This window comes from Brassica rapa, chromosome A04 (genome assembly GCF_000309985.2).
Source record: "Brassica rapa cultivar Chiifu-401-42 chromosome A04, CAAS_Brap_v3.01, whole genome shotgun sequence".
Taxonomy (NCBI): Eukaryota; Viridiplantae; Streptophyta; class Magnoliopsida; order Brassicales; family Brassicaceae; genus Brassica; species Brassica rapa.
This window is the reverse complement of record NC_024798.2, coordinates 3,471,471-3,495,222: the sequence shown is the minus strand read 5'-3', so window position 1 is coordinate 3,495,222 and position 23,752 is coordinate 3,471,471. Positions and strand designations below refer to the sequence as shown.

At 37.2% G+C, this 23,752-nt stretch overlaps 3 protein-coding genes across 6 annotated transcripts; 2 read left to right on the top strand and 1 right to left on the bottom strand.

Moving 5' to 3' along the window:
• Nucleotides 1–975: 975 nt before the first annotated feature.
• Nucleotides 976–7,538, top strand: LOC103863223 (extensin-2). The gene has a single exon (XM_033289678.1). It carries the CDS (start codon nt 4,552–4,554, stop codon nt 7,258–7,260), a length of 2,709 nt encoding a protein of 902 aa, XP_033145569.1. The 5' UTR covers nt 976–4,551; the 3' UTR covers nt 7,261–7,538.
• Nucleotides 7,539–12,573: 5,035 nt separating this feature from the next.
• On the bottom strand, nt 12,574–18,910 carry LOC103863369. Its single transcript, XM_009141119.3, has 2 exons — nt 14,706–18,910; nt 12,574–14,436 (listed from the first exon to the last, which is right to left on the bottom strand). Exon 2 carries the CDS (start codon nt 14,433–14,435, stop codon nt 12,768–12,770), a length of 1,668 nt encoding a protein of 555 aa, XP_009139367.2. The 5' UTR covers nt 14,436; nt 14,706–18,910; the 3' UTR covers nt 12,574–12,767.
• A 223-nt stretch (nt 18,911–19,133) lies between these two features.
• LOC103863222 (histone acetyltransferase GCN5) lies at nt 19,134–23,447 on the top strand. Of its 4 annotated transcripts, none has more exons than XM_009140980.3 (13): nt 19,134–19,897; nt 19,968–20,032; nt 20,100–20,180; nt 20,273–20,365; nt 20,629–20,797; nt 21,357–21,400; nt 21,652–21,751; nt 21,867–21,935; nt 22,045–22,096; nt 22,366–22,484; nt 22,574–22,667; nt 22,939–23,080; nt 23,165–23,447. In XM_009140980.3, exons 1-13 carry the CDS (start codon nt 19,343–19,345, stop codon nt 23,226–23,228), a joined length of 1,647 nt encoding a protein of 548 aa, XP_009139228.1. In that variant the 5' UTR covers nt 19,134–19,342; the 3' UTR covers nt 23,229–23,447. The 4 variants fall into 4 exon arrangements, with proteins under 4 accessions (XP_009139228.1, XP_009139229.1, XP_033145570.1 ...); XM_009140981.3 differs by having other exon boundaries at nt 19,343–19,897; nt 22,583–22,667; XM_033289679.1 differs by lacking the exons at nt 22,574–22,667; nt 23,165–23,447 and having other exon boundaries at nt 19,343–19,897.
• Nucleotides 23,448–23,752: the final 305 nt, after the last annotated feature.

Here is a 23,752-nt window from a genome sequence, read left to right as displayed (position 1 = left end):
ATTTTTGTGACATGAATAACTAAACAGTTTTTATATTTCTTGAATAAAAAAATCAAAAATCAAAAATCGAATCGAAACCGAACTAAAACCCTAAAAAAAAACTGAATCGAAACCGAACACGTAGCTTTAAACATATTAGTGAATTAACAAACAATAAGTTTATCAATAAAAAAATCCCGCGCTTTTAAGCGCGGGTCAAAATCTAGTATTTGTCTTAATTCTAAATCTTGCCCAAGGGTAAACTAAATCGATAATATTTAATGATTTCAACTTGCGCAAGTAATCCATATTGTGAATAAGTGATTTGCATATTTAATGATTTCAACTTGCGCAAGTAATCCATATTAGAAATGTAAGTTATTAAAAACAAATTTTGTCAATAAGTTATTTGAATATTTAATGATTTCAACTTGCACAAATAATCCATATTAGAAATGTAAGTTATTAAAAACAAACAACCTAATTAGTAGGGGTGGGCACTTTACCCGATATCCGAAGTGGCACCCGAATCCGATCCGAAAATGCATGTCAAGTTTTTTATTAAAAAAATTAACAAAAAGTTACATCCAAATTTTTTTTAAAATAACTAAATTAATGTCTTTTTAGTTTTAAATTTTTATGTCCAAATCTATTAACCATTCAATCTATTAAAAATAAAAAAATTAGTTAACTGAAAGTTATATTTTTAAATATAAGAAACTTGAGAAATGAAAATTTTAATTCTTTTTTCAAAATCTAAATATCCGAACCCGATCTGAAATAACCGAATCCGAACTAAAAATACCCGAACCCGACCCGAAGTACAGAAATACCCGAACGGGTTCTACACCTCTATACTGAAATACTCGAAAATCCAAAATACCTGATCCGAACCCGAACGGGTACCCGAACGCCCACCCCTACTAACTAGAAACATTAAAATATTTTCTAAGCAAATGTAATTAATATGATATCAACATGCGCAAGTTTACTGTTTGAATAATAAGGAAAGTTTTTAATATTTGTCTTCGTTCTAAATCAGGCTAAACTAAATCGATAATTATTATCCCCTAGCTATATATGGGCTTAACGAAATCGACAATAGTTTTGGGCTTGTCTACATAAGCGATTGATTAAAATAAATGAAAAATAAAATTCAAAAAAATCAACCAATAGAATTATAACAATTTTTCTGAGAGGCTCTATATTAATGCCATGTCAGCAGAAATCACTAAAGTGACTTCTCTTTTAATGTATAGGAGGATTTCTATAAAGAAAATAGTGTATCTATATTTTGAGCTAATCCTTTGTAATCTTACTTTTAACCTTAAATCTAACAAGAGTAACTACTCATGACATAGCAAAAGATCAAACATTACATAAGTTCAAATATATAACATTTTCATTAAAAATCTTTTGGAAATACTTCTCGGAATACTTAAATTTTCTGCTTAAAATTTAAGCGGAAAACTCAAACTTTAAGTGAAAATTGAAAATTTAAACTTCGTGAAAGTTAAAAGGTATACCTTATGATGTAAGAACACACATTAAATCACATGACTTGATATTTTTGAAGTTATTTAACACTTTTTAAAGTTAAAAAACATATCTTGAAGTTAATTAAAACTCTTGAAAATATTTTTTTTATAAAAACTAACGGATCTCATAAGACTTCTTAATAAGTCTTCTTAGATTAGCTAGAAACATTAATAAACATGAATGCTGGTAACCTCATAACTATCATCAATTAAGTTATGAATTTCATTCAGGAGCCACAATATTAACTAATATACATGAATTAACAAAAATTATTAAAAAAATATTTCAATTTTAGAGAAAGTGAAAATTTTTAAAAATTGACTTAGGTCTGTTTTGTTTTTGTTAAGAAGAAAAAGTTGGAAGACTTCTATTCTCTAGAAAACACACATAAAGTCAATTGCAAAACTAACTTATGCATTGACCAGAAGACTTTCATAGAAGCCTTCTCCGCTGAGAAGACTACATAAGTCTTCTACGCGAACAGATCTGAAAAAATTCAAAGATCATTCTTAGATCCGGTGAAGTTTATGTTTACCTTATCCAATCACACATAATTTCTTAATGAAAGTTACCCACTCATTCTTGACCAACACTACAAGAAAAGAGATAGATAGCATCACTTATAAGGTGATAACACCAAGTCATGTTTCTTGTAGTGCAAGAATCATGAACGTGAAGAATTCTAATAAGCTTATAAATTTTGAAACAAGTTGAGATAGTTGGATGAACTAAGAAAGTAAGTGAAAGGGAAACGGTTTGTGTGTGTAAGAAAAAAAGAATATGAAGATGTTGGTGTTGGTGTTGATTTTAGTTGCATTTAGAGCTTGAAATTCGTTGTTTATGGTTGTTGGTATATTGATGACAACGACAATGTTGTAAATAGAAGAGGAAGATGAGTATGTTTGAGTAAAAAACGTTTTGAAAGAAAAATAAGGGAATGACATTTTCGTGAATAATTCGAACTTATGCAATGAATAGAGCATATTAAAGTTATATAAAATTATGAGTTAGTTTTGTATTTTACTTTTTGTTTCGTGACATTTTTGTAAAATGTCCTTTAATTTAACCTGTAAAAAGTAACCACTAAGCTATTTACTCCAGCAAAATACTATACGTTTCCACATATTTAGTCAAAGAATCTAAATTAATATATATTTAGAACATTTTCTCTTTAATATAGATATTTAGGGATCAGGGATGTATATATATATATATTCTGAAATCATCCGATCATTTAACTACTTTCTTTTTTCAAAGGTTGTAAGAAATAGCACTTTTGTGATAATTTTTTGATATACCATGTTTTTTTTATTTTTAAATATATTATTTTATGCATGCTCATAGGTTTATTTATAAAAACTAAAACTTCATTACATTTATAAATGAAAATTGTATTAAAAAAATTATATTAGGAATATTATAAAAATAGTTATTAAATTTTAGTTATGAAGACGGGAAAAGTCTGTAAATGTTCATCAACTAATGTATATATATTAAAAAGGTTTATAAATATTCATAAACCAGTTTCTAAAAAGGATAATTTAAAATGATTAAACACTATTTTCTCAATAGTTTCTGAAAACAGTATCTTCAAAGTATAGTATTTCTCTGGGAAAAATCGAAGTTTATAATTCTAAAACATTTCTAGACTAGCAAAACGGAAGTATATACATTTTTAGGAAAATATTTTCATTTAATTTAGAAAATGGATACATTGTTCCTTACTGAGGCCTTACAAAGAACAAAAAAAAAACAAGAAAGAAATAGAACTGTAGAATTGCTCGAGAGACTAGTATGGGAAGTATATGTAGATAGTAGACAATAGACATAGTCTAGTCACATGCTGTTACGGAACCCAGGTTTGGCCGTGTGGAGAGTCGTGCTTAGAGGCTTTTGAAAAAGGCATTCGCCTAGGGCCCCCAAATTTTGTAGAAATTTTAGGATCCCAAATTACAAAAAAAAAATACTTTTACATGGTAATTAACATATTCTATTAGTTAGATTTTTATTTATTTGAATTTAAATTGGACTTCTCTTTAAAGTAACTAGGTTTGTAATCATTTTTGCTATATTTTAAATAAAACTATAAAGATTCTACTTCTAAAAAACTGTAAATATTTGATCATATTAGTCTTTTCTTTTATATGCTATGAGTTAGATTTATTTTATATATTTATGATAATTTGATAAAGAAAATATAATATTTTCAATATATAGTTCATTATAGTTAATTTAAATGCTAAGATTTACATTTTTGACAGCTACCAACATTTCAATCAAAAATTTATATCTTTGTATTTATATTATAAATTTATACTTTTTGTTCATGATTTAAAATTTTATTTTATAAAATTTTGGTGAAGAAAAATTAGAAAACGTTTATGTAATAATTCAAAACTTTTGAGTGTTATATATATATATATATTATTAAAAATATTTCATGTAAAATATATTTTTGAACTCGCCTCGGGCCTCCGAAAACCTTCGCACGGTACTGGCCGTGTGCTTCTGAAAAAAAACAACTGAACCACATTGTGGACCATGTCGTTTTTCCTCAAGCCAATTCTAATGGATAGTTGAACGCATACACAGGTAATTTTAGGATCCATATTCGTGTCGTTCCAATCATGCGGTGGAGGGAGACTCATAATTTTCCTATGCCAGTTGTTCACAATCAGACTTCACCATCATACATAACCAATAACAATTCAAAATTATGCACGTCCTGACGTCCAAGAAACTGAGTCACCCAAGGAAGTAAAAAATAAATAAACCAAATGGGTCCTCTTCAATTTGTCATTAAAAATTTGAAAGTGGCTCGTTGACGTTCTCTCAACGTTCCTGCACGTCTCATACTAGCATCGTGTAGACATGCCTCCACGATTTAGTTTGATGGAGACAGAAACAGGGAGGTAGAGCTGGATTTAGAGAAAAACTTTGCTATATAAACGAACGACCCCATTTCTTACAACACAAACCAAAACGAGAAAAACTAACCAACGTAAAGCGTTGGTAGAGAAAAGGCAAATCACAATGAGATCTTCCTCTAGGATGGGGCCTTCAGCCCATCCCATTTACGCTCTAGGTGTTATCATCATGGCAACAATGGTTGCAGCGTATGAACCACTCACGTATAGCTTGCCTCCTCTCCCATCGTATTCACCATCTCCGAAAGTAGAATACAATACTCCTCCTCTGCCGAATGTCTACAATTCTCCATCACCACCACCATACTACTCTCCATCGCCAAAGGTAGACTATAAGTCTCCTCCACCACCATATGTCTACACTTCTCCTCCACCACCACCATATTATTCACCGGCACCAAAGGCTGAGTACAAATCTCCTCCACCACCATATGTCTATAGTTCTCCACCACCACCACCATACTACTCACCATCTCCAAAGGTTGAGTACAAATCTCCTCCACCACCATATGTTTACAGCTCTCCACCACCACCTCCTTACTACTCCCCATCCCCAAAGGTTGACTATAAATCCCCTCCACCACCATATGTTTACAGCTCTCCACCACCACCACCATACTACTCACCATCTCCAAAGGTTGAGTACAAATCTCCTCCACCACCGTATGTTTACAGCTCTCCACCACCACCACCATACTACTCACCATCTCCAAAGGTTGAGTACAAATCTCCTCCACCACCATATGTCTACAGCTCCCCACCACCACCACCATACTACTCACCATCTCCAAAGGTTGAGTACAAATCTCCTCCACCACCGTATGTCTACAGCTCCCCACCACCACCTCCATACTACTCTCCATTACCAAAGGTAGATTACAAGTCACCTCCACCACCATATGTCTACAGCTCTCCACCACCACCATACTACTCACCATCTCCAAAGGTTGAGTACAAATCTCCTCCACCACCATATGTCTACAGCTCTCCACCACCACCACCATACTACTCACCCTCTCCTAAGGTTGAGTACAAATCTCCTCCACCACCGTATGTCTACAGCTCTCCACCACCACCACCATACTATTCCCCTTCCCCTAAGGTTGAGTACAAGTCTCCTCCACCACCGTATGTCTACAGCTCCCCACCACCACCATACTATTCACCATCTCCTAAAGTTGAATACAAATCTCCTCCACCACCGTACGTCTACAACTCTCCTCCACCACCACCATATTACTCACCATCTCCTAAAGTAGACTATAAGTCTCCACCACCACCATATGTTTACCGTTCTCCACCGCCACCATACTACTCTCCATCTCCTAAAGTAGACTACAAATCTCCCCCACCACCATATGTCTACAGTTCCCCACCACCACCTCCATATTACTCACCATCGCCAAAGGTTGAGTACAAGTCTCCTCCTCCACCATATGTCTACAGTTCTCCACCACCACCATATTATTCACCATCTCCTAAGGTTGTGTACAAATCTCCTCCACCACCATATGTTTACAGTTCTCCTCCACCACCATACTATTCACCTTCTCCAAAGGTACACTACAAGTCTCCTCCACCACCATATGTGTACAGTTCTCCACCACCGCCACCATATTACTCACCATCACCTAAGGTTGAATACAAGTCTCCTCCTCCACCATATGTCTACAGTTCTCCACCACCACCATATTATTCACCATCTCCTAAGGTTGTATACAAATCTCCTCCACCACCATATGTTTACAATTCACCTCCACCACCCTACTATTCACCTTCTCCGAACGTACACTACAAGTCTCCTCCACCACCATATGTTTACAGTTCTCCACCACCACCATACCACTCACCTTCCCCTAAAGTACACTACAAATCTCCTCCACCACCATATGTCTACAGCTCTCCACCACCACCATACTACTCACCATCTCCTAAAGTTCACTACAAATCACCACCACACCCACATGTGTGTGTATGTCCACCACCTCCTCCATGCTATTCCCCTTCACCAAAAATAATATACAAATCTCCTCCACCACCATATGTCTACAACTCTCCACCACCACCATACTATTCACCTTCCCCTAAGGTGTACTATAAGTCTCCACCACCACCATATGTTTACAGTTCTCCACCACCACCATACTACTCACCTTCCCCTAAGGTGTACTACAAGTCTCCTCCACCACCATATGTTTACAGTTCCCCACCACCACCACCATACTACTCGCCGTCACCTAAGGTAGAATACAAATCTCCACCGCCACCATATGTTTACAGTTCTCCCCCACCACCATACTACTCACCTTCTCCTAAGGTGTACTACAAGTCTCCTCCACCACCATATGTTTACAGTTCTCCACCACCACCATATTACTCACCTTCCCCTAAGGTGTCCTACAAGTCTCCTCCACCACCATATGTTTACACCTCCCCACCACCACCACCATACTACTCACCTTCTCCTAAGGTTGAGTACAAGTCTCCTCCACCACCGTATGTCTACAGCTCTCCACCACCACCATACTATTCCCCTTCCCCTAAGGTTGAGTACAAGTCTCCTCCACCACCGTATGTCTACAGCTCCCCACCACCACCATACTATTCACCTTCTCCTAAAGTTGAATACAAATCTCCTCCACCACCGTACGTCTACAGCTCTCCTCCACCACCACCATACTATTCACCATCTCCTAAGGTAGAGTACAAGTCTCCTCCACCACCATATGCCTACAGTTCCCCACCACCACCTTATTATTCTCCTTCTCCAAAAGTTGAGTACAAATCTCCACCACCATCACCTTCGTATTACTGAAAACCAGTAAATGTGTTTCTTAAATAAATATCGAGTTTTATTTGAGTTTATGTTTCTTTTACTCATTATCCAAAATGTATGCAATCAATTTCAGTTTTCCTGGGAATGTTGTTTGCAATACCTTCATATGTTTTATGTTTTCCCTTTATTTGATTTTTGCAACGATCGCTTGGCGGTCTATTTGTAACCCTTTGCAAATTGTGTTATGTATTGTGTATTCTTGACATGGTACTTCTGGATACCTATATAATCCTATTAACATGAGCGTTGTGTATGAATTGCATACCTTAGTTACATGGTTTATTTAAAAATATTATTGTACTCTTATTCTGAAATATGATTATGCGACAAAGTCCAGCACCATAAAAATAAAGTTTATTTGTCAAAGATTCTACTTCTAAATTGTGTAGCAAGATGTGAGAAGCGAGAGAGCTCTTTCAGTTTATATATCTTACACATTTCGCACTATATCCGATCAATCATTGAATCAAGAAGGCCCCATGATTAGATAAAGAGAAATATCTTTAGATAACACTAAATTAATGTTTTGTTAAAAAATAAATAGCACACACGATGAAAAATCATTGAAAACGGCATTAAATAAAAGTTAAGAAATACAGTATTTTTAAATTTATATTGATTAGAGTTTAGGATTTAGTATTTAAGAGGTGATATTAGAATTTAAAATATAAAATAATTTAATTTTTTATTGATTAATAGATGGTATGTTGAAGATTTTTCTCTTATTTTGTGACAAAAACTAGAAAATACTATTTATGAGTTTTACCTTTACACACATATCTAAATCAGATGACAAAACATTGCAGAACTTGTTTTCATATACTTAGAGAATGATTATTTATACAAATTTAGGGCTTTCATAATATCAAAAACTTGCCTCAAGAAAACGACATATTTACTTCGCAAAAAAAAAAAAACATATTTGATGTACAATTAAGAAAATATTTCGCTAGATTGAATAAGTCTAACATTATAATAAACGTGTGAATTGATCAAGGCTTCTGACTATGCATCGTCGGAAACCAAAATGTTGTATACTTTTTTTTTTTTTTGACAGCAAAGAATTTACAGACTCATGTTGACTCTGTAAACCAAGTTGGTAACTCCGCATCCATGTGAACGACAAAGGACGATTGTTTCCTAGCATTGCGTGCTAAGCTATCCGCCCGAAGGTTCGCCGTCCGAGGAACATGAACGATGTCTGAGTTGAGGAAACTTCTTTTGAGAAGTTTGATATCTTCCAAATAGCTTTCGAATGCTGGCCATTCTTCTGGTTCTGAAACCATCTTCACCAATTGAGAACAATCCGTCGCAAACGTTACCTGTAACTGTCTTAAATTCTTCATACATTCCACTGCCCAAATCAAAGCCTCTACCTCCGAATGGAGGGGTGAAAGACATGCCCTTACATTCCTTGCCCCTAACAGACCATCAAACCCCTGTAAAGTACTATACCAACCTTGCCCTGAAAAAGAATCCTTATCTTTCCATGAACCATCTATGAAACACCATCGACCTTGTGTTGCTAGGGAGGAACTGGTCTGTACCGAAGGCTCCCTCGTAGGATCATTTCCCACCTGTGCTTCTGCCCAAAGTGATGATTCTAATTCAGCTAATTGAAGAGTATCCCTCGGATCAATATCCAGATTACTAAAAACTTTGTTATTTCGGGCTTTCCAAATATACCATAAAATCCATGCAAACTGATGGTCATCCATCTTTGGCTGAACTCTCCAAAAAAGATGATCCATATTAGCAAATAATGAGGTGATAGGAAAGATATTAGGAGACGACGGAATCTTGGATAATGCCCACACTTGGCGTGCCGGCGGACATTCAAAAAATACATGGTTAATTGATTCTTCCGGATCTCCGCATCGAGCACAACATATATCTCCTTGTATCCCTCTTGCCTTGAGATTTTTCATTACCGATATACATCCCGAGAGAAGTTGCCATAAAAAATGTCTTATTTTTGGGGGGCACCGAACTTTCCAACAGAAAGCTTTAAGTATATCCACTGTAGGGCCATAAAAATCTGGTGGTTTTTCCTTATCAGGATAGACTCGTTCCACTTGATAACCTGATCGGACTGAATATTTTCCATTAGTAGTAAAATGCCATCCATTCCTATCCTCAAACTGGTTCCTACTTAAAGGAATACTTTCAATAATTTTTGCATCCGTAGGATCCACTAGAGTCCTGATTGCCTGTAAATTCCATGAGCGAGATTCCAAATTAATGAGGGAATCCACTGTGAGGTCCGGATAAAAGTTGGGAAAATTTTTGTTTGCTGGTCTCGGGCGAGTGGCTGGGATCCAAGGATCATTCCATACAGAGATAGACGAACCTGTTCCCACCCTTTTAATTAGTCCTTTACAAACCAGAGATCTAGCAGAAATAATACTCCTCCAGCCATATGACGGAGAAGAGGAACGAATCGGTTCCAGGGGTGAAGCATTCCTGTAATACCGTCCTTTGAAGACTCTTGAGAAAAGGGTATTTGGCTTCTCAATCAGTCTCCATAATTGCTTTCCAAGCATTGCCGTATTAAAATCCATAAGATCCTTGAAACCTAACCCACCATTTTCTTTGGTTTCACATAATTTATCCCATGATTTCCAATGCATACCTTTAGAACTTCCTCCTGGACTCCACCAAAACTGAGCAACTGCAATTGTTAATTTTTTAACAGTAGCCTTCGGTAATCGATAAACAGACATTACATGGTTGGGCAGGGCCGTAACTACCGATTTAATAATTACCTCTTTTCCTCCTTTAGTAAAAAATCGAAAGGTCCATCCATTAACTCTATTATTCAACCGTTCCTGAACAAAACCAAATACTTGTACCTTAGATCCTCCTAGACTTTCTGGCAAGCCTAAATAGGATCCCATACCTCCTATATTTTGAATTCCTAAAACATCTCTCAATTCTTGACGATTTGGTTCTTCGATCTTATGCCCAAATTGAATTGAAGATTTCTGAAAATTTATTTGTTGCCCCGAGACAGCCTCATATTCCTTTAAAATCCTAAGAATGGTTTGACATTCCTCCTTGTTTGCCTTGCAAAAGAAAAGACTATCATCGGCAAATAGCAAATGAGAGATTGCTGGACACGCTCTTGCCACCTTTAAACCAGTAAGTTGTTTCTCTCTCTCCGCCCTCTTAATATTCGCGATTAATGCCTCAGTGCACATAATAAATAAATACGGAGAGAGAGGATCCCCCTGCCGTAAGCCTCGTTGAGGAAAAATAAGTCCTTGTGGTTGACCATTGATAAGAACCCTATATTGAACCGAAGAAATACATTCCATCATCAAATTAGTCCAACGAGGATCAAATCCCATTTTGTGAAGAAGTGCCACGATAAATTTCCACTCAATCCTATCATATGCCTTGCTCATATCCGTTTTGATTGCCATAAATTTATTCTGACATGACTTATTTGTCCTCAGTCCATGAAACATTTCCTGCGCTATAAGAATATTATCCGATATTAACCTGCCCGCCACAAATGCCGATTGTGTCTCCGAAATTAGCCTTGGTAGGCAAATTTTCAATCTTTGACACAAAACCTTCGAGATAATCTTGTAACCAACATTACAAAGACTTATCGGCCTTAATTCCGTCATCCTTGTGGGTCTCTCTACTTTAGGAATCATACATATATTAGTAATGTTTAAACGTGGATCCATATTCCCTGTGAGAAGAAATTTATTCACCATCTCAACCACATCCCTCTTAATTATATGCCAGGAGTGTTGGAAGAAAAGAGCTGTCATCCCATCCGGTCCTGGCGCTTTCTCCGGATGCATCATGAATAAAGCTTGTCGGACCTCTTCCTCCGTTGCCATTCTCAGTAATATTTGATTCATTTGGGGAGAAATAGATGGTGTTATCTCCTCCAAAAAACTATCAAATTCCGTTGGATCCGTGGTCGTGAACAGACTCTCAAAATAATCAACTGCCACCTTCTCAACTCCTTTCTCATCCGTTATCCAATTACCTGCTTCATCATGGAGACCCACTATTTTGTTACGAACCCTACGCTGCTTCGTCAAAGCATGATAAAATTTAGTATTCAGATCGCCAGATGAGTACCACATATTCCTGCTTTTCTGATGCCAATATTCCTCCTCATCCTTATAAGCCTCCTGTAGTTTCCTAGAAACCTTAATAATCTCTTCGTGTGACCTATTATTATCCATTTGAACTTCCTCCAGTGCCCTTTGTAGCTCCTGTATTTTATCCTTTCCATATGGTTGATTATTCTTACGCCATGAAGATATTTCATGACGACAATTTTTAATTTTTGTAGCAAGATCTCCTAATTGTCCTTCCTGACTCTCCGTTCAGCCTGCTGTAATCGACTCCATGAGACCCTCCTGACCAATCCATCTTTTGTCAAATCTAAATTGCCCCCTTTTTTTCCTTGTTACATTATCCTTTAAAAAAGCCACCACTGGACGATGATCAGACCCCACCATTTTTAGATACTCTGTATAAGAACATGGAAAGAGCGTGTGCCATTCCTCATTTGCCAAAGCCCGATCCAAGCGACATCTGACTGTCACTGCTCCTTTCCCTTTGCCCCTTCTTCCTTGCTAAGAGAGTGTATTTCCTCTAGCCGGAAATTCTAATAAACCACTATTTCTTATCATATTATTGAAGGGGATGAATGAAGTTGTACAACGTAGAGAGCCTCCATCCTTTTCATGATTCCCAGTAATTTCATTTAGATCTCCAATAATAAACCAAGGTTCCGAACGTGCCAATCCAAATCGAGTTAGTCTCTCCCATACTTGTTCTCTTAGCTTTTGCACCGGATCCCCATAAACAAAAGTAAGAAAAACTTGTTTTCCTTTGACCACCGCCTCAATATCTATCATTCTATTACTAGAATATAGAATCTTCACCTGATACTCATTATTATAAAAAAGAGCTAAACCACCACTTCTCCCATTTGGATCCACAGGCTCCTTATGCTTTTTAGCTCCCCCCAGAAGTGCATCATATTTTCTAGACCCTGCCTATTAAATAATATAAACAAACATAATAACCATCTCAAGACCAACCCATGGATCCACCATCCTCCGTTAATCCACCAACCTCTGTTCCCATAGGATACTCCCCATTCAAGTCGAACAAGTTCCATGTCATCGAGAGACCTCGAGACAGAAAGAGAGTAATCAACAATAGAACACCTAAAACTTCCACATTTCCAAATCGTCCTCCACACAACCTCATCGCAATATATAAACAAAACATATTTATGAGTAGAACACCATGAACACAAAAGACCAATCTTATTCCACTTCTTAATAAAAAACAAAAGGAGCATGACAATGATTACTACCCCCAGACCCATGAAACCAAATAAAACTTCAAATAAAAGGAAATTTGTTGAAATAATAAAAGCACCACCCCCATAAACCAAATCCTTTATTCGTACTCTCATTATAAATGAGGTTTGATCCATAAACTTAGAATTTTAAGTTAACCGGCTTCGGGATTGAAGGTCCCTTGTTCTCCGGTGGTTTGGTATTGTCTCCATGACGAGTCCCAACCTTAGCTACACCTTTCTTCCTTGGTGAGAGAAGCGCCGACGCCATTCTCATTTTAGAACTACCCGCAATGCTGCTGTTGGCCTTGAATAACCTCTTACGGTGACTCTGTCTCGTCGCCAATTCCCCTGTCCCCAACTCCTTAGTGATGTACGTATCACCAGCCACCGGTTGTTCCTCATCCTGAATGAGAACATTCTCTGCCTGAGCCTCAGAAGCTTGCTCAAGCTCCTCTTCAGAAAGAGTTTGAAACTCTTCCTCTGTCTCCAAGTCGATGCCACTCTCCAACATAGCTACGTTAATATCATCCAGTTCCATCTCAATATCTTCAAACGTATCATCTTGTTGCTCCCTCATTCCTTGCACTGTAAGTAGACCCCTCTCCTCCTCCCTAGCCTCCGCTACCACCTCCGACCCTTCCGCCTGCGTCTTAGATAGTTCCATTTGAAACTCTACAGACGGTAGAGCTGCAGTAGCATCCCCATTTCGCGTAATCTCGCCCTCTTCACTTGTTACCTGAGGTACAGTTTGCTGCCCCTGGTCCTCTCTTGGTTGCGTTGGATATGTCCTAGACGTCATCACTTGAGCTCCAGAGCCCACCACTGAAACATCTTCTCTATATGTAGTTTTGACCCTTGAACCCTCCCCGTTACCTCTGTGGTTTCCATAATGATGAGAAGGTCCCCTGTTGCCTCGCTCTGGAACCTTAACCCACTTAGAGTCTGGTGCCTCCATCATTTTACCCTTACCCTTCCCATGAAACTCCCTACGGTCTCTGTCTCTGTTCTGTTGGCCCTTGTTACCATTAATGACCACACCCTTGTAGCTACGAGCTCGCTCCTCATGTTTTGCACCATCAGTCCATCCCCCATTCCCTTCTCTGTTCTCCCTCCTTCTTTCTGAGCCCGCCTTTGTGTTCTTCTCATCAAGAGGACATAGCTCCTCCTTGTGACATAGACTCCCACAGAGTTCGCAAAAACCGAAGAGCTTCTCGTAGCGCAGAGATACTGCCACTTCCTCCTCCTCGTAAAATTCTCCACCTTTGAAATCTATAGTCGTTTCAAAGCATAGTTCTTTGAAAGCGTCGACCACAATTTGAACTCGGTTTTGGGTCACATCTACATCCAACACTCTCCCCAAAGCTCCACCAATGCTCTCTAATGTAGGAACGGTCCTAAATTCAAGCGGGAGACCAACAACTCTGATCCAAAATGGGATCTCTGAAGGAAAATCCTTGAGTTGCTTTGGTTGCCACCTCGCCAATGCCAGCATCCAGTAGTCAAAATGAAAAGGCTGCTGCCTCAACACCGCTTCAAGTTCCTCCTCCGTCTTGAAGTCGAACTGGAACTTGCCAAAGCCCAAGTCACTGCCCGTAACCCTTTCCTCCAATTTCCAAATCTTTGGTAGATTTGTGAACAATGCACTCATCTGTTGCTCCACGGGGTTCATACACCTTCCAATCAGGGTTTTGGAATAGGTCCTGATGAGAGCAGAGTTGTCAAAATGCGCCACGGAGATCTTCAATCTCTTACGCTTACCCTCACCGTTCTTCTGCTCCTCACCGTGGCTCAACAAGTTACTCTGCATCCTGATAACACCACAAGTAATCGACTTAAGATCTTTGATATAAGAAGATGAAAGAGGAATGATATCCCAAAGAAAGGTTCATGTCATCTTCTTATATCGTTTCCAATTTTCCATTTTCTTATTCCTATAATAAAATCCCACGATCCCGTATCCCTGTAAATTGATCTCAGCCAATCTTACTTTCTCAAAACACCGTAAAACCCAAATCAACCATTGATAATAGAGATCACTCCTAATTAAATAAGAGCAGGAGACTAAAGAATCGCAAACCATTATCCACCCTGTGTTGACTGATGACTCCATCGTAATGATAATCGAGATCCATTGTCCCTCGATCCAAATCTTTACTTTCCTTAAAATTCCGCAGATTCCCTTTCTGAAACCTAAGTCGATTCTCAATCGACCCGAGATACCGTCATGATATGCCATATCAAGATCTTGATCATGCCCGAACAAACCGAACCAAACTCCTACTCCAATCCCCGGCTCCCATCTTCGCAAAATCATAGAACCTTAGATCTCCCGTTTCATCGCCGTCGGCGAAAAAAAATGTTGTATACTATAACAAACATTTGAACAGTAACTTATCATAGTATTTTCATTTGTCATACGACAAACTTGCATGTCTGTAATTGAAGAGATCACCACATAGTGGTCGATCTTTAGTAAATATCAAAAACCTAATATTCACTGCATTTCACGTAAACTAAACACACTAACTCAATAAACAAAATAATGCATCCATGAAATATAAAATTCTTCCTGAACTTTTGGATCACTACAAGAAAACAGTTTGTTTCCTACAGACAATTTCATCGGAAATTCTTCAGAGTAAGTTATTTCTGACAAATTTTTTGACGAAAAAAGTCATCGGTTCTATCTCGTCGGAAAAAAGTATCGTCTGAAATTTTCGACTAACAAATTTCAGACAAAATTCTGAGGGACAAACTCTGACGAAATTTCAACGGACAAATTTTGGACTAAATTTCAATGAAATTCTGACGAAATTCTGATGGATAAATTTTCAAATACATTCCGATGGAGATGTCGGAAATTTCGACGAAATTCTGACGATTACTATCCGTCGGAAATTTTGTAAATTATTATTTTTAAAATAAAACAATTTTTATTTAAAATATAATATTAAAATTAACTAATTACTTAAAAACAAAACTCACATATAATTTATAATAAACAATTTAGTATAAATAAATAAAATAAATAAATATTTCTAATATTGTAAAACTTTTATTATATAAATAAAATAAAATTTAAAATTAGAAAAACATTTTGGTAATAAAAGCTTTTTTAAAAATAAACGTTTTTATAAAATTTTAAAAACATAAAACGTTTTATAAATTGAAAATATTTAAGATAAAGTGAAAACATTTTTATAAATTTTTTAAAAAAAAATTAATTGAAACCGTTTTCTAAAAGTTGAAAAATGTTTTAATTAAATCTAAAAAAAGAAATATTTTTATAAAATGAAAAAAAAACGAAAAGTTAAAAAAAAAACTTTTATAAAATTTTTAAAAAATAAACACATTTTATAAATGACTTACTAAGAAAGTTCCTGATTATAGTTTTCTTAGGTCTTTTGGTTGCCTTTGTTATGTTTCAATTTTGCTTCAAGACAGACACAAGTTTAGTCTACGTGCAGATAAATGTGTTTTTCTTGGTTATAGTCATGGTGTCAAAAGTTATAAGGTTTTTCATTTAGATACTAATGAGGTTTTAATCACTCGCAACATTGTCTTTCATGAGAATGTTTTTCCGTTTCTGAGTGAGAAACCATGTTAATCTTTAGTTCTTTGGATATATTTCATAAAACCATTTTGCCAATGTCCACTCCTGTTGCTTTAGATTCATTTGCATATGATGCATCTATTCATGCTCATGTACATGTCTCTAATGCCCCATCTACATCACATGAGACTGTTGCTCCGAGTACCGGACAGATTCGCTTGTTTAATGCCAGACCGTAACGAACTGCTAAAGCCCCAGGTTATTTGTTTCAGAACCACTCTTCTTTAGTTGTTTCCCCATTTCTTACCAATCCTTTATACCCACTTTCATCTGTTGATACCTTTTCAAATTTATCTCCACTATATCAATCATATGTTTTCTCTTACTCTCTTGAAACTGAACCCACTACTTCCAAACAAGCCATGCTATCACTTCAGTTTAGAAAGGCTACAAATGATGACTTCATGCTACGGAGGATGATAGAATATGGACTGTTGTATCTCTTCCACCAGGCAAGAATGTCATAGGATGTAAATGGGTGTTCACGATCAAATATAGAGCAGATGGTACTGTGGAGAGATATAAATCTCGCTTGGTTGTTAAGGTTTTACTCAACAAGAGGGTGTTGACTTCACAAATATATTTTTCCCTGTTGTAAAGCTTGCCAGTGTAAAGTTAATTCTTAGTCTTGCAGTTATTAAGGGATGGAACATGACACAAATGAATATATCAAATGTGTTTCTCCATAGTGACTTGGATGAAGAAATATACATTTCTCTTCCTCAAAGATATACACCTGCCTCTAGCACTCTTCCTCCAAATCCGGTTTACAAGCTTAACAAGTCCATCAATGACTTGAAACAAGCCTCACGCCAATGGTATCAATGTCTCTCGACTGTTATTGCCATGACTCAATTCACTCAATCACCGGCTGATAATAACTTGTTCATCAAACAAGGTGGTTCCGAGTTTACTGCTATTTTGATCTATGTTGATGACATAATGATTGTTAGTAACAATGAGTTCCAGGTTCAACATTTGAAGGATACTCTTAATGCAAACTTCAAGATTAAAGACATTGGTGATTTATGATTTTTTCTTGGATTGGAGATTGCACGATCCTCTACTAGAATCTTTCTTTGTCAAAGGAAGTATGCGTTGCAGCTTCTTGCAGACACTGGTTTGTTAGCTTCAAAGCCTGCTTCGGTTCCTATCATTGGTTAAACTCAGTAGGGATTATGGTCAGCCTCTGCTTGATCATTCTCTGTATCGTGCTCTTGTTGGTTGGCTTCTTTATTTGACGATCACACGTCCTTACATCACCTTCTCGGTGCATTATCTGAGTCAGTTTATGGCCGCTCCAACCGATGTTCAGTTGACTGCAGCACATTGTATTCTCAGATACATAAATAATAACCATGGTCAAGGTATGTTCTACTCGTCAACCTCAGATATTTAACTCAATGCGCATGCGTTTGTAGACTCTAACTGGGCAACTTGCCCTGATAGCGGTCGTTCTATATCTGGATATTGTGTTTATCTAGGAAACTCTCTCATCACTTGGAAGTCAAGAAACAAGACGTTGTAAGTCGAAGCAGTACATAGGCTGAATATAGGAGTATGGCTCAAGCTACATGTGAGTTACTTTGGCGTCAACATCTTCTTACTAGCCTTCATATCAGGGTACATACATGTGCTAAACTCTTCTGTGACAACAAATTTGCAATGCACATTGCTACTAATCCGGTTTTCCATGAAAGAGCCAAACATGTGGAAATAGATTGTCATACCGTCAAAGATCAGGTTAAGAATGGATTCATCAAGCTCATGCACGTAGCCAGCGCAAACCAGCATGATGATATCTTGATGAAGCCCCTTCATCCAAGACCATTTCAATCCATCCTCAACTGCATGTTTATATTAACTCTCTTCGTTCCGAATCCATCTTCCATTTCATCGAGTTGAGGGGGTGTATTGTGATATAGATATCTAGTATAGTTGGTTAAGATGTACATACATGATTGAACCAATGGTCTGAATCTCCTTTAGCTTAGATCATTGACTATATATACATTATGTAACTATTTTCATTATCAATAAAATATATTTTCGTTCACTTTAATACAAATTTTTGGGTTCGGGTAGAATGTCCATACTTAACTAAAATCATATAGTCTGAAACAAGTTATTACAAAGAGAAAGAAGAATATAATAAACCAGGACTCTCCAACTTTATAATGGTCGCAATTTCTATATTTCAGTTATTACGTCAAACTATCATTTTGTAAAATAAACACACAGTTGGAAGAAATATTCGCCGTAAATCTAGCTTTCTTTACAAAATTATCATACATAGGTTACATAGCTTCTAAATTATCGAATTAGAGTGGTGTCTGACAGATGACAAATTGGTCACAGCCGCATAAACTTCCGATCTACCTTCCTTTTTGTATGCATTGTCAAATGCATTTGGTTGGTCTATTGTATTCTAATCTCAAGTTATGGTTTTACCTGCTAACAGAGCCGGACTTGTACCAAGTCTCACGAAACATTTGTATGGGGCCCACCTAATGGGTCTCACTTCCAATTTTTCCTTTGCGTAGGAATGTTAATGTATGTAATCTTAGGTGGAAAGACAAATTGAAAAAAACAGGAAGAGTTATTTTTCAGAATCGAAGAACTGTTGTTGTGTGTTCTTTAGAACTATTGTAACTGCATTTTGAAGATATATTATGTTTATATTGTTCTCTTTTTTTTTGTTCTATAGTTTTTAGGATGTTGGTTTTTATTATAAAAACTATGATAAGTTTATCTTTATTTTGAATACAAATATTAATATAAATAAAATTGTATTTCATTTGTTCAATATATCAGCACTGTGTGATATAATTCTATAGCATCACCGATGATGATATACGTCACTACCACTCATAATAATCAAAACCCCTAATAACATGTACACTACCCACTCACAATAATCAAAACATGTGACACTAACACACTCATAATAACCAAAACCCCAAATTATAGCAAAATTGCAATGGTTTATAACTAACCGACCGGTCTACCAGTGGCTAAACCAAAACATCGTCTTCGTCGTCGTCGTCTCCTCACCACCGATCCCAAAAGAAACCCTAACCTTGTCGATTTCCTCTGCTACAATGGACTCTCACTCTTCACACCTCAACGCAGCCAACCGTTCTCGCAACTCCCAAACCCCCTCCCCTTCCCACTCCGCCTCCGCCTCCGCCTCCTCATCCCTCCACAAACGCAAACTCGCCGCCACAACCGCAGCAAACGCCGCCGCGTCTGAGGACCACGCCCCTCCCTCCGCTTCCTTCCCTCCTTCCTCCAACGACGACCTCGAGAGCATCTCCGCGCGGGGAGCCGATTCCGACTCCGACCCCGAGGAGTCAGAAGACGCCGTCGTGGACGACGACGAGGAAGACTTCGCTCCCGAGCCGGATCAGGACTCTTCGATCCGCGCATTCACCGCCGCGAGACTCGATTCCAGCTCAGGAGCCAACGGTTCGAGTCGGAGCACTAAGATCAAGACGGAGATCTCGACGGTGAAGCTTGAGGCTGGGACTGTGACAGCTGGCGTGAGCTCGGTATCGGGGATTGTGCCCAAGGATGAGTCAGCTAAGACATCGACGGATGATGACGTACAGAACTGCGGGGCGTACATTGCAAGAGAAGAGGCTTTGAGAAGAGAGGTGTAGCTACTTTATGCTTTTATCATTGTTCTATAGTAAAGTTTTTAACTTTGGCGATATATGTGTTTAGGAAGCAGCTAATCGGCTCAAGTTTGTATGTTACTCTAATGATTGCGTTGATGAGCATATGATGTGGTATCTCCCTTCTCTCAATCCCTTACAGAAATTTAAGAATCTATTTGTCTGAATGATTTTGTTCCAGCTTGATTGGGTTGAAGAACATATTTGCAAGACAGCTGCCTAATATGCCCAAGGAGTACATTGTTCGCCTTCTCATGGATAGGTATTAAAGAAGTTTTCTTTTGCTTTGGTTCTTGCATGAGCTATCCTTTGTTGTAAGCAATCTGATATCTGCAACGTATGTTGTTTACCCAGGAAACATAAGTCTGTCATGGTCGTAAGACCTCCGGCAGGTGGTAATGGTATCACTCATGTTGTTGGTGGTATCACGTATCGTCCATATCACAGGTAAGGCCAACTTCGCGTTACTATTCCCAACATTCCTTGAACTTTATCTATATTCTATACTCTCCTTACTCGAGACTGCAAGCAAGTAGTATGTTGACTTAGTATCTTACTGTTATCGAGCATAGATTGCTTTTCTAACAAGTCTTATATAAATGTATAATGTGCGTTGTTGATATTAAAGAAGATATATAATGTCATAATAAGTAGCGTGTTTAACAGTCTTGGCATGCTTATTAACTCCACTGTTTTCTTTGGGGATTCAGTCAGAGGTTTGGAGAAATAGCATTTTGTGCAATCACCGCAGATGAACAAGTTAAAGGTTACGGTACCAGATTGATGAACCACTTGAAAGAACATGCTCGCAATGTCGATGGATTGACGCATTTTCTTACCTATGCTGACAACAATGCTGTTGGTTATTTTGTCAAGCAGGTTGGTCTATTTCATATTCTCATCAATATTTGGCTCTGCTCTTTTTTAGTTTTTTTTTTTGTTTTTCCTGTAATTTCTGGTTTTTTAGTTGTATTTGTTAGCTCATCCAGAGCTCTGAGCGGCTCTGTATACACTCTCATTAGGGTTTCTATTTACAAAATATTCCTTTTGTTAAAACTTCTCTAAAGTTTTTGTCTTAGTTCGTCTTTATTGTCATCTGCTTTAGATAAACATTTATTCTCATTTGTATCTCTTCAAAAACAATGTTTCCACTATTTGCATGCTTATTTTTCGTCTGCACAATCATATGATGATTTAGGGTTTCTACTTACAAAATGTTCCTTTTGTTAGAACAACTTCTCTAAATCTTCTGTCTTAGTTCGTCTTTATTAACATCTGGTTTAGATAGACATTTATTCTCATTTGTATTCTCTTAAAAAAATTATGTTTCCACTCTTTGCTATCTAGTCTACTCCCTGGGCCACTAAAGTTCTGTAGTTTCGCCTTTTCTTATAGTTGTTCACTAATTTAGTATGTTCCGTCTATTTTTCTTGTGCAGGGTTTTACTAAAGAGATTTACTTGGAGAAAGATGTATGGCATGGGTATGTAAGCGATGTCTTACTTCAAACTGCTCATTACCTTACTCAAAGTCTGTGCTTTTTATGATTGATATCTGAATGGACTATTTGTGATCTCAGTTAAACTAACAAACCTCAGAATAAAATCATTCTATTTCCTTGCTGATCATTGCTTATCAGAGAGATGCCGAAAAACTTTCCAGAATTTGGCTTTACATTCTTGTCTACATCTTTTAACCTACTCTTGCAAATAAAAAAGCTTTGTATTTTCCCAGGTTCATTAAAGACTATGATGGTGGCCTCCTTATGGAATGCAAAATTGATCCAAAGCTTCCATATACAAATTTGTCAAAGATGATTCGTCAGCAAAGAAAAGTAAGCCATGAATATACTTCACCTCTGATGAAATAATTTCTTGAGCCTTCAAGTTGGTGATTAAACCCTCAAGTCCATCAGATTCTGATCCCCGTTGTGCTATTTATAATGCCAGGCAATTGATGAAAGGATAAGAGAGTTATCGAACTGTCAGAATGTGTATCAAGTAGCTGAATTTCAAAAGGTAAACATCAAAAGGTTGCGTGTCTTTTGTGACTATTATTGCATGTCACAGCAAAAGAAGAAAAAAAAACATGTTTCTAATAGTATAATAAATGTGATAATTTCTGCAGAAAGAAGGTGGAAGTCCTAAAAAGATCAGAGTTGAGGATATTCCTGGCTTAAGTAAGTCATGATTCTACTCCATGGTCTTACTGCAGTTTGTGCTAGTGGCTGCTTTGGTTTGCTATGAAGTTTGGGTTAATATGTAATACTGAAATTTTGCTTTAAGAAAATAGATTTGTCTCCCTTGAATTTGCTTCTTAGGGTTAATATAGCTTCCTAAATTGGCAGTAAAAATGCAAAGGTTTTAATCTGTAAAGAGTTTTATTCACGGTGGTCGGTGTGTAAATATAGATAGTATGCTAATACTAGAATTTTGAAAAATATTAAAGGGGACGCAGGTTGGACCCCAGATCAGTGGGGGCACACGCGTTACAAATTATTCAGTGGTTCTGGAGATAGTGTAACAAAGCAAAAGCAGTTGAACGCACTTATTCGCGTGCTTCTGAAGGTTGGGATAAGTCTTCTTCACTTAAATGCTTTATACGTTATTGCAGTTACATGCTCTTTAGTTTGACAAGCTGAAGTGACTGGCAACAGACAATGCAGGACCATTCTGATGCTTGGCCTTTTAAAGAGCCAGTTGATCCACTCGATGTTCCTGATTACTATGAAATCATTAAAGATCCCATTGGTAAGAATACAGTTGGGTTGTTCTCTGAATTATCATGCCATACATTTTTGTTATCCGTTTGTTGTTGTTCCTTGAAAGCATTATAGTTTCTACAAATAAAATTAATCGCTGAGGAATGAAGGCAACCTAAATCAAGAGATGGTTTATTATATAGGAGAACGACATATCGTTCTGTAGTGTTAGTTTAAATAGATTTGATTGAAATTATTTGTTAATAAGGTAACTGCTTGTTTAAGTACAAAATATGTTATAAACTTTGGTATGAACACAGATCTGAAGACAATTGGGAAGAGAGTTGAGTCAGAACAGTACTACGTGACGCTTGACATGTTTGTGGCTGATGCGAGGAGGATGTTTAACAATTGTCGAACTTACAACTCCCCAGATACCATTTACTACAAATGTGCAACCAGGTATTAACTTCTCTTTATTTCCCCCTTTCAGTTCCTCTACTATGAAAAGAAAATGATTTTAATCTGTTGTTTTCTCTTGAAAAGGTTGGAAACACACTTTCATAGCAAAGTACAAGCAGCTCTACAGTCTGGTGCTAAATCTCAATAGATGGTAGAAGCGATATTGTGTTAACATTTCTGAGATGCTCTCGTTGGGACTGAGATATTTATCTCATTTCAAAAAGCAAGTGTAATATATTATTTATTAGGTCGACTTGATCGTGGAGCGTGTATGATGTATATTTGCATATGAATATATGTTTAGGAGTAGTAACATGATTAGACCCTGTGAGTATATTTGAACAAGTCTGAGACCATTCACGCCACGTTTCTCATGTTTTCCATTAGGTCCGTGCATCCAATCATTTGATTTTTGCTTTTTAATCATAAATATCACTTCATCGTCCTCTACATGATATGGCATTTGTCCTGGTTAGGTAACCTTTCCCTCTACCACCGTTTTCCTTAAATTTCAGGTTATTATGAGCAAGAAATAATCGCCAAATTACAAAACAAACCTGAGCTCAAACCACCAACAAGTGTCCTATGTTGTTTATATATCTACCGACTCGCCCTAATTCTACTAGACACTAACTAGTCCAGATACATGTAAATTACACACATCTAAACCTT

Excerpts from the sequence above, each read along its gene's own strand:
- LOC103863223 (XM_033289678.1), top strand. The coding sequence starts at position 4,552 with ATGAGATCTTCCTCTAGGATGGGGCCTTCAGCCCATCCCATTTACGCT.
- LOC103863369 (XM_009141119.3), bottom strand. The coding sequence starts at position 14,435 with ATGCAGAGTAACTTGTTGAGCCACGGTGAGGAGCAGAAGAACGGTGAG.
- LOC103863222 (XM_009140980.3), top strand. The coding sequence starts at position 19,343 with ATGGACTCTCACTCTTCACACCTCAACGCAGCCAACCGTTCTCGCAAC. Across the intron at positions 20,366-20,628 it reads ACGTATCGTCCATATCACAG|TCAGAGGTTTGGAGAAATAG; the intron begins GTAAGGCCAACT and ends TTGGGGATTCAG. Across the intron at positions 22,097-22,365 it reads TGAGGATATTCCTGGCTTAA|GGGACGCAGGTTGGACCCCA; the intron begins GTAAGTCATGAT and ends AAAATATTAAAG.